This window comes from Trifolium pratense, linkage group LG2 (assembly GCF_020283565.1).
Source record: "Trifolium pratense cultivar HEN17-A07 linkage group LG2, ARS_RC_1.1, whole genome shotgun sequence".
NCBI lineage: Eukaryota > Viridiplantae > Streptophyta > Magnoliopsida > Fabales > Fabaceae > Trifolium > Trifolium pratense.
The window spans coordinates 31,118,305-31,131,707 of NC_060060.1; the positions used below are offsets into that span (position 1 = coordinate 31,118,305).

General features: G+C 33.1%; 1 protein-coding gene and 1 long non-coding RNA gene across 4 annotated transcripts; one reads left to right on the top strand and one right to left on the bottom strand.

The window, feature by feature from the left end:
• Window positions 1-3,411: 3,411 nt before the first annotated feature.
• On the top strand, window positions 3,412-9,944 carry LOC123907103 (probable protein phosphatase 2C 62). 2 transcript variants are annotated; one of them, XM_045957208.1, is made up of 10 exons: window positions 3,412-3,824; window positions 3,987-4,527; window positions 4,645-6,695; window positions 6,810-6,940; window positions 7,527-7,593; window positions 7,681-7,771; window positions 8,027-8,196; window positions 8,790-8,933; window positions 9,186-9,314; window positions 9,669-9,944. In XM_045957208.1, the coding sequence occupies exons 1-10, from the start codon at window positions 3,576-3,578 to the stop codon at window positions 9,828-9,830; spliced, it is 3,735 nt and encodes a 1,244-aa protein (XP_045813164.1). In that variant the 5' UTR covers window positions 3,412-3,575; the 3' UTR covers window positions 9,831-9,944. The 2 variants fall into 2 exon arrangements, with proteins under 2 accessions (XP_045813164.1, XP_045813163.1); XM_045957207.1 differs by having other exon boundaries at window positions 4,006-4,527.
• A 1,070-nt stretch (window positions 9,945-11,014) lies between these two features.
• Window positions 11,015-12,995, bottom strand: LOC123910109. Of its 2 annotated transcripts, XR_006810131.1 has the most exons (5): window positions 12,914-12,995; window positions 12,334-12,406; window positions 11,888-11,991; window positions 11,680-11,775; window positions 11,015-11,153 (listed from the first exon to the last, which is right to left on the bottom strand). It is a non-coding gene; the product is annotated as an uncharacterized LOC123910109 (long non-coding RNA). The 2 variants fall into 2 exon arrangements; XR_006810130.1 differs by lacking the exon at window positions 11,015-11,153 and having other exon boundaries at window positions 11,534-11,775.
• Window positions 12,996-13,403: the final 408 nt, after the last annotated feature.

Genomic DNA, 13,403 nt, shown 5'->3' on the forward strand with positions numbered 1-13,403 from the left:
ACAAAGGACTATCAGAAAAACCTTCTTACCTTGTTTCAAGATTGAAAAGACATGAAGCTCGACATAGAGAATGTGGACCTTATACTGAATCCTATAACAAAACAGTGAAAGAACGCGATTGTGATCAATTTTCCAAGTCTTTGACTTGGTAATATGTAGTGTGGATTTCATTTAGTGAGTTGGTCGGGGAATAGGATATTGATTATTGACTCTAGCTTCAACATTCTTTTATGCTATCCTCACATACCATGTTCTACTTGTTGATCCTGGGGTGGATAACGACTGATCTCTTGTTAACCATTTCCAGATGCCTCTTAGTTTGTCTCTCCTGATTTTCCTCTCAACAGTCAACAGTCAACAGCCAATTGAATAATTTCAACCAGGACTCGAATCAATGTCATGGGAAAATGCTGAAAACTAAATCAATTACAAATTCCACCGTGCCATCTTTTGTTTATCTTCATCTAGTTCATGATTACCACATGATCATGACAAGCTTTTCTTCTGCGATGAAGAGCAACATTCTCGCTTCTGTTTCCCATCAATGGTGGTGGTGGATTGGTGATTAGAAATATACTTAAAAAGAAAACATAAGTTTTTTTTTTTTTAATATTTCGATTCCAAAAAAATATAATTTCTTTTATTAAAATTTATTGATTCTTTTAAAATTTTTCAAATATACAAAAGTTTCATAATATATAAAGTATTATGAAATCTTGATTGTAAAAAGTCTTTTGAAAAAAATCTCTCAAAATCCATTCAAATCATGTGTTAAAAATCTTGATCGTAAAAAAGTCTTTAAAATCTCACAAAATCAATATAGTCCAACAAAATCTCATAAAATCATCAAGATTTTTTTTGTCAAAATTGTCTCATAAAATCTCAATTCAATATATCCCTCATAGTTTCATGATTGTGTTTTTTTGGAAGTGAAACACTTTTGCTCTACTTGGTCGTATCTTGAGATTGATTTTGCTTATTTTAGATCGTGCACATTGTGCTAATCTAGAGTGTTGATTAATATAATTAGTTATTTATTTGATTGATTCAAATTTTGATTGATTCAAAAAATAAAAATTGTGTTGGCAAGAAACAAAACATCTAACAACTTATTGTTTTTGTTGACGCAACTAACAACTTATTTAAGAGTTCAAAATTCTCACCATTTAAACTAATTCATTATTCATCTTAAAAAAATCAATTTTGTATACAATAATGTTACTAAGCAAATTACTGTCCTTACAAGTTACAGGATACTATTCTTTTTTCCCAAGTAATGTAGTGATTAAAAAATGGGTCATATATCTGGTGCACTTCAAGCATATCAAAAATATAAATAAAACATAAAGTTAATGTTGATAGAAACAATTTTTTATACTTTCAATGCATTAAATGCACGAATATCAAAACAAAATTTCCTTATTTATGTGTTTAACTAGTGCACCGAATGTACTATTTATCATTTTCCTTAAAATATTTATTCTTTTTTTAAAAAAAACTTAAAAAATTTATTCTTTGAGATGAATAAATAGAGTATTCAGGATTCATACTCCGATCATCTGAATATATAATGTGATGTCTCTTTAAACTGAGTTAAATTCACACGACATATATGACACTATTTAAGAAACTGAAATAGTAACTATTTATAAATGATTTTTCTAACCTGCGCATAGGGTTGGGAACAAGTCAGGCCAGGCCAGGCCTTGACAGGCCTAAGCCTGGCCTACGATTTTTTTTTCAAGCCTGATCCTGGCCTGCGGCCTATCAAATGTTTTTTTTTGGCCTAGCCTGAGCCTTTTAAAAGTCTGGTTTGACCTTGTAGCCTGTTTAAAAGTCTGTGTTACATTAAAGCTTCTCTATATAGTTTCTTTAAATAGGCTAAACAGGCCTTAAAAAGTTCACATTTAAATTTTTATAATTTCTACAACATTAAGAAAAAGCTAATAATATGATTAACACAATAATTAAAAACTAATAAAATAACAAATACGATTACGAAAAATAATAATTATTATAAATAATATTTTTTTATAAGATATAAATAATAATATTATATAAATAATAATTATTATAAATAGGCCGGCCTATCAGGCTTCGCAGGCCTTTTTAGAAGCCTAAGCCTGACCTATTTATGTAAACAGGCCGTTTTCAAAGTCTAAACCTGACATTTTTAATAATCAGGCCAGGCCGAAGGCCCCTGTAGGCCGTCTGACCCATTGCCAACCCTACCTGTGCAACATTGCAAATGATAAGGATAACCGGGCGATTAATGCACCATTTTATGACTTTTTCAAAGTTTTATTAATTTTCCAATTAATTAGCTTTCCCTCTCCACTTCGTCACTTGTTCTTCTTTTTCCATAACACAGAACTTTGGTGCTACAGAAATATGCTAAATATATTAAAAAAATGAAAATGATTAACATTTTAAGTAAATAATTTCATTAAATAGCTGAAATAGACAACTTAGGGTCTGTTTGGTGCACAGGATAAGAAACAGGATAGGATAACTGTATCATATCCTGTCGCAATCCAGTGTTTGGTGATACATCAGGATATGATAAGTTAATCCTGAAGCTTATCCTATCCTGTCTCTCTAGTTATAATTCTTATCCTGAATTTGAGCTGGGTTACCAGCAGGATAGGATAAGAAGAAAAAACATTTACTGATTTATTTTATAAAATATATTTTAAAATACATAAAATAAAATTAATAAAATATAAATAATAAAATAATTAATTTTTAAATATATATGTGATTTTCTCACAGGGGTAATTTTGTAATTTATATATTCTAAAAAATCAAAATTTTACTAAAATTACAATATTTTAAAGTAAAATGATTATCAAAAAATTGACAAATAGGGATATTAATTTAAATTTTATAAAAAATTAAATATAATTCTTTTGCAATAGTAGTTTTATTATTTACGTATGAGATATATCATATATTTATTTGGCTTATCTAACATGTATATATTATTGAGTTATTTATTTGATCATGATTCATATAAAAAATTAAACTTGATTATTTTCTCATAATTTTTATTTTAAATTATATAAATTTATTTGATTACTTATTTATATTTTTAATTTATAAAATTCAAAGTATTACAAAATAATTTTAAAAAAATAACAATTGTTTTACAAGAGTAATTTTGTCAATTAAATATGTTATATATCTTATCATATTATTATGAGCAAGTATGTATTAAAAATAAAATATAATAGTTATCATGTTTGTTATCTTGTGTGCACCAAACATAGGATATGATAACTGAGTATAACTGTTATCCTGCTGTTATCCTATCCTTATCCTGTTTTATATCATATCCTGTCACTATGCTATCTTGCGCACCAAACATACCCTTAAAGCTATAAATATCCATCCACATGGATGAATGAAGTTAATGACATGTATGGTGTACAACATTTCAGTAATTATTGTTTCTTTTCACCACGTGACCTTTCTTCTTTCTTGCACTTTACAGAACACAAGCACAAGCACACACATAGTTGCATGTTGCTGCAAGCAACTCCTTCTTCCTATGTTATGTTAATTACATATTATTGATGAAATGTCTGATCTATTATTCTCCAGAACCTTCAACTGTCTCTGGTTTCCATGCTTCAATCTTCCTCCTAAATCACCTTCCCAAATCCTTGATCCATTTTCTCCTTCAATCCCATTTCCCAGACGCTTCATCTTCACTTCCATCCGCCATACCCATGTGCTTTCCAGTTCAACTTCATCCTCAACCCCATTTGCTCCTCAACAACCTGAACAAAATGATGATGATGTTGATGTTATCTCTTCAACTCGTAAGCTTCTTATTTAACTCTCTAGTTTTTATCTTTTTTCCTTTTTATTTATTGGGTTTTTCTCAATTTTCAATTTTTGTTAGTGGGTCTTGTTTTTTCTTTGAAAAGGAGTTTTTTTTTTTATTTTTTTTTTATTTGTGTTTTGTTTAACATGTACTTTAGCTTTTGCTTAATTTGACAGAGCGTTCGGATGGAAGTTTTGTGTTTACATTTGGAAATGCTAGTGAGATTAAAGAAATGATAGCTGAATTGAACAAAAAGAAACTTGTTCCTGAGAGTGTTGTTGAGGAAGGAAGTGTTAGTGTTTTGCTGAATGATGATGGTGTTGAAAAGTTTAGTAATGAAGATGATAATAGTAACTTAGGAGGTGAAGAAATTGAATCTTCTTCAACTGTAGTAGTTGCTGATCAAAATTCTAAGCTTCTCGCGAGTGAAAACGAAAGTAGTGTTGTTCTTGATAGTTACCCTGAGAGTGAGACTCCTGTGATCAATGATTTGCAAATAATTGATAAACATTTGAAGTTGGATTCGGTTGAGGATGGCGATGATGGTCAGCATGGAATTTGTAGTGAAGATGTTGCTGCTGAGCCTAATGTTGTTTCGAGTGTGTCTAAAGAGATTGTCGTTTCGACGGTTTCTCCGGATTCAGATATGTTTTCTGATCATAGTAGTGGTACTACCGGGGAAGTTGAAGAGAAAGAAGGTGAGATTTTGGCTTACGCGATGTCTTTTTAATCAACATTGTCCATTGAAGTTTTTGAATGTTATTTTCTGTTTGTCAGGTAGAAGGCTAACATTGAAGTTGCTCATCTCTCTACAGTTGACAATGGTCGCAGTGTGGATAAAGCAGCAAAAAACGCGGCAGGTGGTGTTGATGCTGCTGATTTAACTGAATTGGTGCAAGTATCCACTTTTTTAGAGTCGGATCATTCTGTCAACAGAACAACAAACAACCTGATTGGGAGTGTTGATGCTGACATAAGTGAATTGGAAGCAGTATCCACTTCTTTAGAGTCTGAGCATGATGATTATAGTGCAGTGGACAAGGCTGGAAGTGTTGATGCTGATATAACTGAATTGGTACCACTTTCCACTTCTTCAGAGTCTGAACAAGTTGATTATAGTGCAACAGACAATCTGACTGGCAGTGTTGATGCCGACATAACTGAATCAGTGCCAGTATCCACTTCTTTAGAGTCTGAGCAAGATGATCTGACTGCCAGTATTGAGGCTGCAAGAAGTGAATTGGTGTCAGTACCCTTCTCTTTAGAGTCCAAACAAGTTAATGATAGTGAAAAAGATGTTCCGGCTGGCAGTGTCGATACTGACAATAGTGAATTAGTGCCGGTATCCGCATCTTTAGAGTCCGAACGAGTTGATTATAGTGCAGCAGACGATCTGGCTGGTGGTGTTGAAGCTGTTGATAGTGAATTGGTGCCAATGTTGACTTCTTTGGAGACCGAACAAGTAACAGACAACCTGACAGGCAGTGTTGATGCCACAATAAGTGAATTGGTGCCAGTATCCCCTTCCGTAGAGTCCGAACAAGTTGATTGTAGTGCAGCAGATGATCTGGCTGGCGGTGTTGAGGCTGATGATAGTGAATTGGTGCCAGTATCCCCTTCCGTAGAGTCGGAACAAGTTGATTATAGTGCAGCAAACAATCTGGCTGGCGGTGTTGATGCTGATGATAGTGAATTGGTGCTAGTATCCCCTTCCGTAGAGTCCGAAAGAGTTGATTATAGTGCGGCAGACGATCTGGCTGGCAGTGTTGATGCTGATGATAGTGAATTGGTGTCCGAACAAGTAATAGACAACCTGACTGGAAGTGTTGATGCTGATGATAGTGAATTGGTGTCCGAACAAGTAATAGACAACCTGACTGGAAGTGTTGATGCCGCAATAAGTGGATTGGTGCCAATATCCCCTTCTGTAGAGTCCGAACAAGTTGATTATAGTGCAGCAGACGATCTGGCTGGCGGTGTTGATGCTGATGATAGCGAATTGGTTCCAGTATCCCTTTCCGTAGAGTCCGAACAAGTTGATTATAGTGCAGCAGATGATCTGGCTGGCGGTGTTGATGCTGATGATAGTGAATTGGTGCCAATGGTGACTTCTTTAGAGTCCGAACAAGTTGATTATAGTGCAACAGACAACCTGACTGGCAGTGTCGATACCACAATAAGTGAATTGGTGCCAGAATCCCCTTCCTTAGAGTCCGAACAAGTTGATTATAGTGCAACAGACACTCTGACTGGAAGTGTTGATTCCACAATAAATGAATTGGTGCCAGTATCTCCTTCCTTAGAGTCCGAACAAGTTGATTATAATGCAACAGACAATCTGGCTTGCAGTGTTGATGATGCTAACAATAATGAATTGGTGTCAGTATCTACTACTTTAGATTCTGAACAAGTTGATTATAGTGCATCTGATAACCTGACTGGTAGTGTTGATGACGGCATAATAAGTGAGTTTGTGCCAGTACCAACTTCATTAGACTCGGAACAGTCTGTTAATAGAGAAACAGACCACCTGACCGATGGTGGTGATGCCGAGTTAAGTGAATCGGTGCCAATATCCACTTCTTTAGAGCTTGAACAAGTTGATTATATTGCAACGGACAACCTGACTTCCGGTGTTGATGCTGAGTTGAGTGAATCTGTGCCAATATCCACTTCTTTAGAGCCTGAACAAGTTGATTATAGGGCAACAGATAGCTTGACTGGTGGTGTTGATGCTGACTTAAGGGAATTGCCACCATCGTCTCCTTCTTTGGGGTCTGAACTTCATGCTAATGATGATGAAACAAGTAACCTCGTCGTGGATAACTCAGTTGATGCAAGTGAATTGGAAAACTCAGTATTGTTGGTTAGTCTTATTCCCTTTCCTCATGGAGGGCCAAAATTCACTTTACTGTGCATACAATTTTCTTTGAGAGCATTAACACTTCTAATATGATTTCTTTGTTAATTTTGTGTTTAGTTGGATGATTTGGTTCCATCCTCAGACTTGGAAAAGAAAATAGATGTTGGCAATACTGAAAGAAGTGATTATGAAAATCCATTACTTAATACTGTTTCAGAGATACATCCAGTTGAGTTGGCTAGTGACGGGTATGCTAACTATCTTCTCTTTTCTGTATTCTAAATTACATTCACTCTTTCTCCTCATGGTCTTCAGTATGTGAAGGCAAATATATTACCATTGGTAAAACTTCCACCTTTTTTGTTGAAAATAAATATGTCTAAGCACATCCTAGTCTCTGAATTTGGTGATAAAGCAATGAACATTTTTTAAGCCTGAGACTGATATAGGAGTTTCATATGGTGTAAGTAAAATATTGGTTTTCTAAGGAATGAAACACAACAATTTCTAATGATCTTCATAAGCAGGCTGTCATAGTCATAGATGACTTGCAATTATCTAGGTTTAATGTGTCACAAGTTATGGCTTAATGACTTTTGCTTTGATATTTCATTCAATATATAATAGTTACAACATTTACGTCTAATAATTAAAAATTACAGGAATAAATCAATTCTTGAATTGTCATTGATTTATCTAATCTATTATAGGAAAGCTGATAAGCATAATTACACATTGATATTATTTCTTGATTGGCATAATGCCCAACACATTCTTGGAATTTGAATTGACCCTTTTCATGGTTCTTCTTGCTGGTTAATTGCATGTGCACAGGGAAAACATTTCTAAAACCGAGCTTTTACTAGTTTCTGGTGCTGCTTGCTTGCCTCATCCCTCTGAGGTACCTTCCTGACATTAATATCTTGACATTATTTACTCAATTCTAGAAGTAATGTAACCCGCAATATGTACTGATAACAACTTTCAGGCACTGACAAGTCGAGAAGATGCTTATATTATTTCTCCCCAACAAAACTGGCTAGTTGTGGCTGATGGAGTTGGTCAGTGGTCACTCGAAGGTATTCTTTCTGCATTGAATGTTAGTTTTAATACAAACCACAACAGTCCAATTAAACCATTAAAATGCTATTTATCGAATATATTTTTATTTAACTCATTGTAATTTGTGAGCTTGCATTTACTCTTTTGAAAATATTATTTCGATTTGTTGGACTGAGTAAAGAGTACCTTTTCAAGTTGCCACTACTAAGGCTCTTATTTTTAGTCTTTTTTGGTTGTAAACTATACTTATTCCCCGGAAATGTTTTATGCAGGGAGTAATACTGGAGTTTATATCAGGGAACTCATGGGAAACTGTGAAAATATTGTGTCAAATTATGAAAACATTTCAACAATAAAACCTGCAGAAGTTATTTTCAGAAGTGCTGCTGAAACACAATCTCCAGGGTCATCTTCTGTTTTGGTTGCTTACTTTGACGGACAGGTAAATGATTATCTGTTTTTGCGAATTAGTTTAAATTTGAACAGAATAAGTAGGTAGCTCAAAAGAATGATAATGGCAGTACCAGATTGAGTGACATCTGAGTTACTCATTCAATTTATACTGCTTTTTCAACTATTTCATAATATATGTATATCAGTATGTCCCAAATTATGTTTTAGTACTTCTAGTGTGATTTGAGTACACTATAGTATTTTGTCCGGAAGCAAGTGTCCCATTACTTAATCCATGCCAGACATAGAATTAATTTCCTAACCAGTGTTATCAAATAGCGACGCTATAGCGTAGTATAATTTGAACAAACCGCTATTGTTCTATGATACGCTATTTAGTGCAAAGTGTTGTCAAGTAGTGGCGTTATAGCATTGTAGCATAACAGGATTTGAAATTTGAACAAACTGCTATTTTTCCTGCGATCTGCTCTTGACAACATTGACTTAGATTTAGGTTGCAATCATAATTGTTTCTTTACTTTTGGGTTGTCTTGTGCTCCGCGATCATAAATGTATAAATATATAATCCTTCTACAACACATTTTCCAAGGATGCAAATCATCTATAGCAATTTATCTGCAGGCCCTCCATGCAGCCAATGTTGGGAACACTGGATTTATCATTATAAGACATGGTTCCATCTTCAAAATATCAAATGCCATGTTTCACGAATTCAGTTTTCCGATACATATAGTTAAAGGTGACGACCACTCAGAAATCATTGAGGTATGTAATCTACCTCGTAACATTTTCTCATTTTCACCTGATATGAGAAATAATTGGAAAATTATTTGTTTCCTTTCTCCTATAGACATGAGCTTTTGAGTATACTTCATTTGAACATTGAGACTCAAAATTATATAAGTGGCTTGGAGGATTTTAGATTACTAATAACTAATTAATAATCATTAAACCTACAAGAATAATTTGGATAAATTTACCGAATACAATATAAACTCAAAGTAAATTGTGTTTCAGGAGTACAAGATCGATCTACACGACGGTGATGGGATTGTATTTGGCACAAATGGCCTTTTTGACAATCTTTATGAGCAAGAAATAGCATCAACTATATCAAGATCACTACAAGCTAGCTTGAAACCTCAGGTTGGTTCTCTTCTTTGTCCAGCTTTCTACTGCTTACATGTAGCGATGATGAGTACTGAAGAAATTTTTTTGTTGATTATTGTATCCTCTACATTATATAAAATGTAGATTTAAAACAAAGTAAGAGCAAGCGCATCCTATTACTAACTTGTTATTTTTGGAAAACAAAGTATTAAAGTAAAAATTATTTTTGGAAAATCATCTATGAAAGTGAGAGCAAGCGCATCCTATTACTAACTTGTTAGCATGGTAAAATCGCGGTCAATATCAAGTTCACCATATACTAACCAAACTGCTGCTTATGGAGTCTAATACACTTGGTAGCTTATGCTTACATGTATGGATAACTTGCAGGATATAGCAGAAATCTTGGCGACAAGGGCACAAGAGGTTGGAAGTTCAAGATCCACCAGAAGTCCTTTCGGTGATGCAGCGCAGGCTTTGGGATATGTAGGTTATGCAGGTGGCAAGCTTGATGATGTAACTGTTATAGTGTCATTAGTTCAAACTACATAGCTATTTCTCATTTATTTGTCTCATTTTCTATCTATATTTCACGTGCAAATACAACCGAACCAGTTGCTTAAATTTATCATGATATTGTGAAGAGATGCAATTTTTTCCGATGAACTTTCCACCTACCTTGGGATTATTGCTGTATGATGGATATACCATTACTAGTTGTGTAGATATCAGTTAAGGAGAAATGAATGGAAGCATTATACAATATTCATGCAACCTTCATTTGTTTTGTTGGGGACAGAAGATAGCAGAGAAGGGATCTCATCTTGATCTGTTTAGACATAATGCGGTTATTCAGCTCTATGACAGAATCTTAATACAGCTTTCGCCTTTCGGTATCAAAAAGCACTATGATGACATGCCACAACAATAGTCTACCAAAAATGAATACATATATTGAAGCATTCCATGGACAAACAACAACATCCCTTACATGATCAATTGAAGCATTCCATGGAGAAACATAGTTAGATTCACACCCATTTTGAGTGTCACTATAAATCCATTTGTGACCATTATATCAGCTGCAACTTTCTCACTAGTCTGCATAATAGATATCCTTGACATGCTTTTGACTAAATAGTTCAATTCTTCCTCTCTTTTGTGGATGGCTGACTATGAATCATTTAACTAAGTCAGGCAAGGTGAAGACATATTTATATATTAAACTGCTTGGTCATCTCTATACCTCTTGATTTCACTACTACCTCTGGTTCTGATTTATAAACCAATTCATTCATAAAATTAAAGAAAAATTATGTTTTTAAAATAATTAATAAATCTATGTTTTTTAATCAACTAATAAAACAAAATGTAAAATTAATTAGTTTAAGTAAAAAACCTATTCAACATTGGTTCAAGTGAATAACCCAAATTTTATTACGAACCGGTTTATTACGAACCGGTTAAAAATTGGTTCCGAACCGTTTATGAACCTTTTTTTTTTTAAGGATAATTAAAATCTTTAAACTATACATTAATAAATATAGAGAAATTACATATGAATGAATGAAAGGCAAATCCAAATTAGTTTTACAAAATAACCAATTTTTCAAAGAAATGATTTTGGATCTAAAACCAAACCATAAATTAGGTTTGGTGTGGTGTGATTTTTAAACCATGCACACACCATATGAAGGAAACATAACAATCACCATCAAATCTTAGGTAGACTAAACCTCCGGCAGCAATATATATGGGATCACAAAAATTGTGCATATGCTATAAATTGCCGGCCCCTCAACTAGAATTGGCTGAAACCTCAGGAATATTGCAGTCCAGTTTCTCTGTTCCATGTATCAGCATCCTCGACTCTACCTGGAAATAAAAGTAGAACTGGTTAAAAACTTTTAAAGATAAAAATTCAGCAACAATATTATCATTTCAAATGCCAAATTTATAGAGGCGGTTTCTTTGTTAGCGCAGCAAAAGCATCAAGCACACACACACAATGCACAATGCAGAGGCTCAAGGCAAAGCCTATGAGCACAAGCACAATTTTGCAGAAAACTGTGATGAAAAGAAAGGGAACTATGTTCTTGATTTTGTGAGGTAGAAGAAGATGAAAGACTGAGCAAAAAAAAACAAATTTTATTCTTCCACTAATGGGCCAAGTAAAGAGTATTTTACAATGATACACATAAGTGTATTTATATGTGTTACTTAGACTACAAGTAACAAACTAATTAGTCTAGAAACTAACTTCTAACTAACTTGGTAGTTTAGCTAACTAACTAACTACCTAAAAACTGTTTTAACCAACTTTCAATTGATTTAAACTAACTAACAAACATATAAGATCAGTTATGAATAACACATTCTTAACATTCTTTACTCTCTGTACCAGAATTATTGGCACCAGCATCTTCCACTGCACTGGCCAAAGCCAAAGCTGAAGATGTTCCTTCTCCTCTTGCCGTGGCTAATTCCTCACATCCTTCTGTAATATAAGCATATCAATTAAGCATGTGTGGTAAAACACAAATCTTGAATCACAACAAGTTGGATAACATAAAGGATGATATCGATAAAACGCAATAAGAATAACTTACTTTCAAGATCTTGGACGTTTAATCAAAGAAATTACGGTCGGAGAAAATCATAGACAATACATACTCGAACATGATCTTAACATCAAAACCAAAGTCTGATAAGCCTGCCAACTAAAAATATTGAACAATTTAAAAATAGACACAGAATTAAAAATATAATATGTGCGTAATATAAAAGATTTATATCTAAAAAAAAACAAAATTAGAAAAGTAAATGAAATATAAGATAAAATAAAAATAATATATAAAAAAAATAAAAAAAATTATACAAAATATATAGTACTCTCTCCGTCCCAAAATATAAGCAAAAGTTGGTCAACAAAAATAAATGTATTTGGTCCAAATCTTTAACCAAATACATCAAGTTTCTTTGACTCACTTTTTCTTATATTTTGGGACGGAGGGAGTATATAGATTAATAAGAACAGAGAAGAAGCTAGTTTCACCTTGTGGTTGGTTGGTTCGAACTCACGCCCTTCAAACCTTCTGGTACTGGTATCGACCTTCTGGTACTGGCACCTACAAAATAATAATGCGTTAGTGACAAGGGTCCATATTAGAAAATCAAATTGTCTATACGAAAAAAAAAAACAAAACACAGATCTGGAACTAATTTCTAGAGCATAAAAAAAAACAACCATAAAAATAACAGATCTGGATTCCAATTCAAAAACATAAAAAAAACAGACATAGACTAATTATAAATACAGATCTGGAACTAATTTCTAGAGCATAAAAAAAACACAACCATAAAAATCACAGATCTGGATTCCAATTCAAAAGCATAAAAAAAACAGACATAGACTAATTATAAATACAGATCTGGAACTAATTTCTAGAGCATAAAAAAAACACAACCATAAAAATCACAGATCTGGATTCCAATTCAAAAGCATAAAAAAAACAGACATAGACTAATTATAAATACAGATCTGAAACTAATTTCTAAAGCTAAAACTTTTGGAGATAATTAATAGTACCGTATAAAAATTTAAAAAATAAATAAATAACCCAACGAAAATGTACCTATTGAGTATAGAATGTGTGCTTGAATCAGTGAATGTGATGCAATAAAATATAAATATGTTGTGTATTTTGCTAAATGAATTTTTTTTTTTGAAGGAGTACTTTGCTAAATGTGTGATTTTTGGGTATATATAGAGTGAGTGAGGGTGGAATTTTTGTTAGTTGTGACACACGTGACCCAGCTTTCAGTGTAGAAGTGTAGATGAAAGAAATTGAATGTATTCACACGCATGCATGCATGCATGCATAGAAGTTGAAGGTTTGGTGAATGAATTGTGGTTCAAAAAAATAAAAAACTTTTCTTAACTCTAATATGTGCGTAATATAAAAGATTTATATCTAAAAAAAAACAAAATTAGAAAAGTAAATGAAATATAAGATAAAATAAAAATAATATATAAAAAAAATAAAAAAAAAATTATACAAAATATATAGTACTCTCTCCGTCTCAAAATATAAGCAAAAGTTGGTCAACAAAAATAAATGTATT

Excerpts from the sequence above, each read along its gene's own strand:
- LOC123907103 (XM_045957208.1), top strand. The coding sequence starts at position 3,576 with ATGAAATGTCTGATCTATTATTCTCCAGAACCTTCAACTGTCTCTGGT. Across the intron at positions 6,696-6,809 it reads TGGAAAACTCAGTATTGTTG|TTGGATGATTTGGTTCCATC; the intron begins GTTAGTCTTATT and ends TTTTGTGTTTAG. Across the intron at positions 8,934-9,185 it reads ACCACTCAGAAATCATTGAG|GAGTACAAGATCGATCTACA; the intron begins GTATGTAATCTA and ends ATTGTGTTTCAG.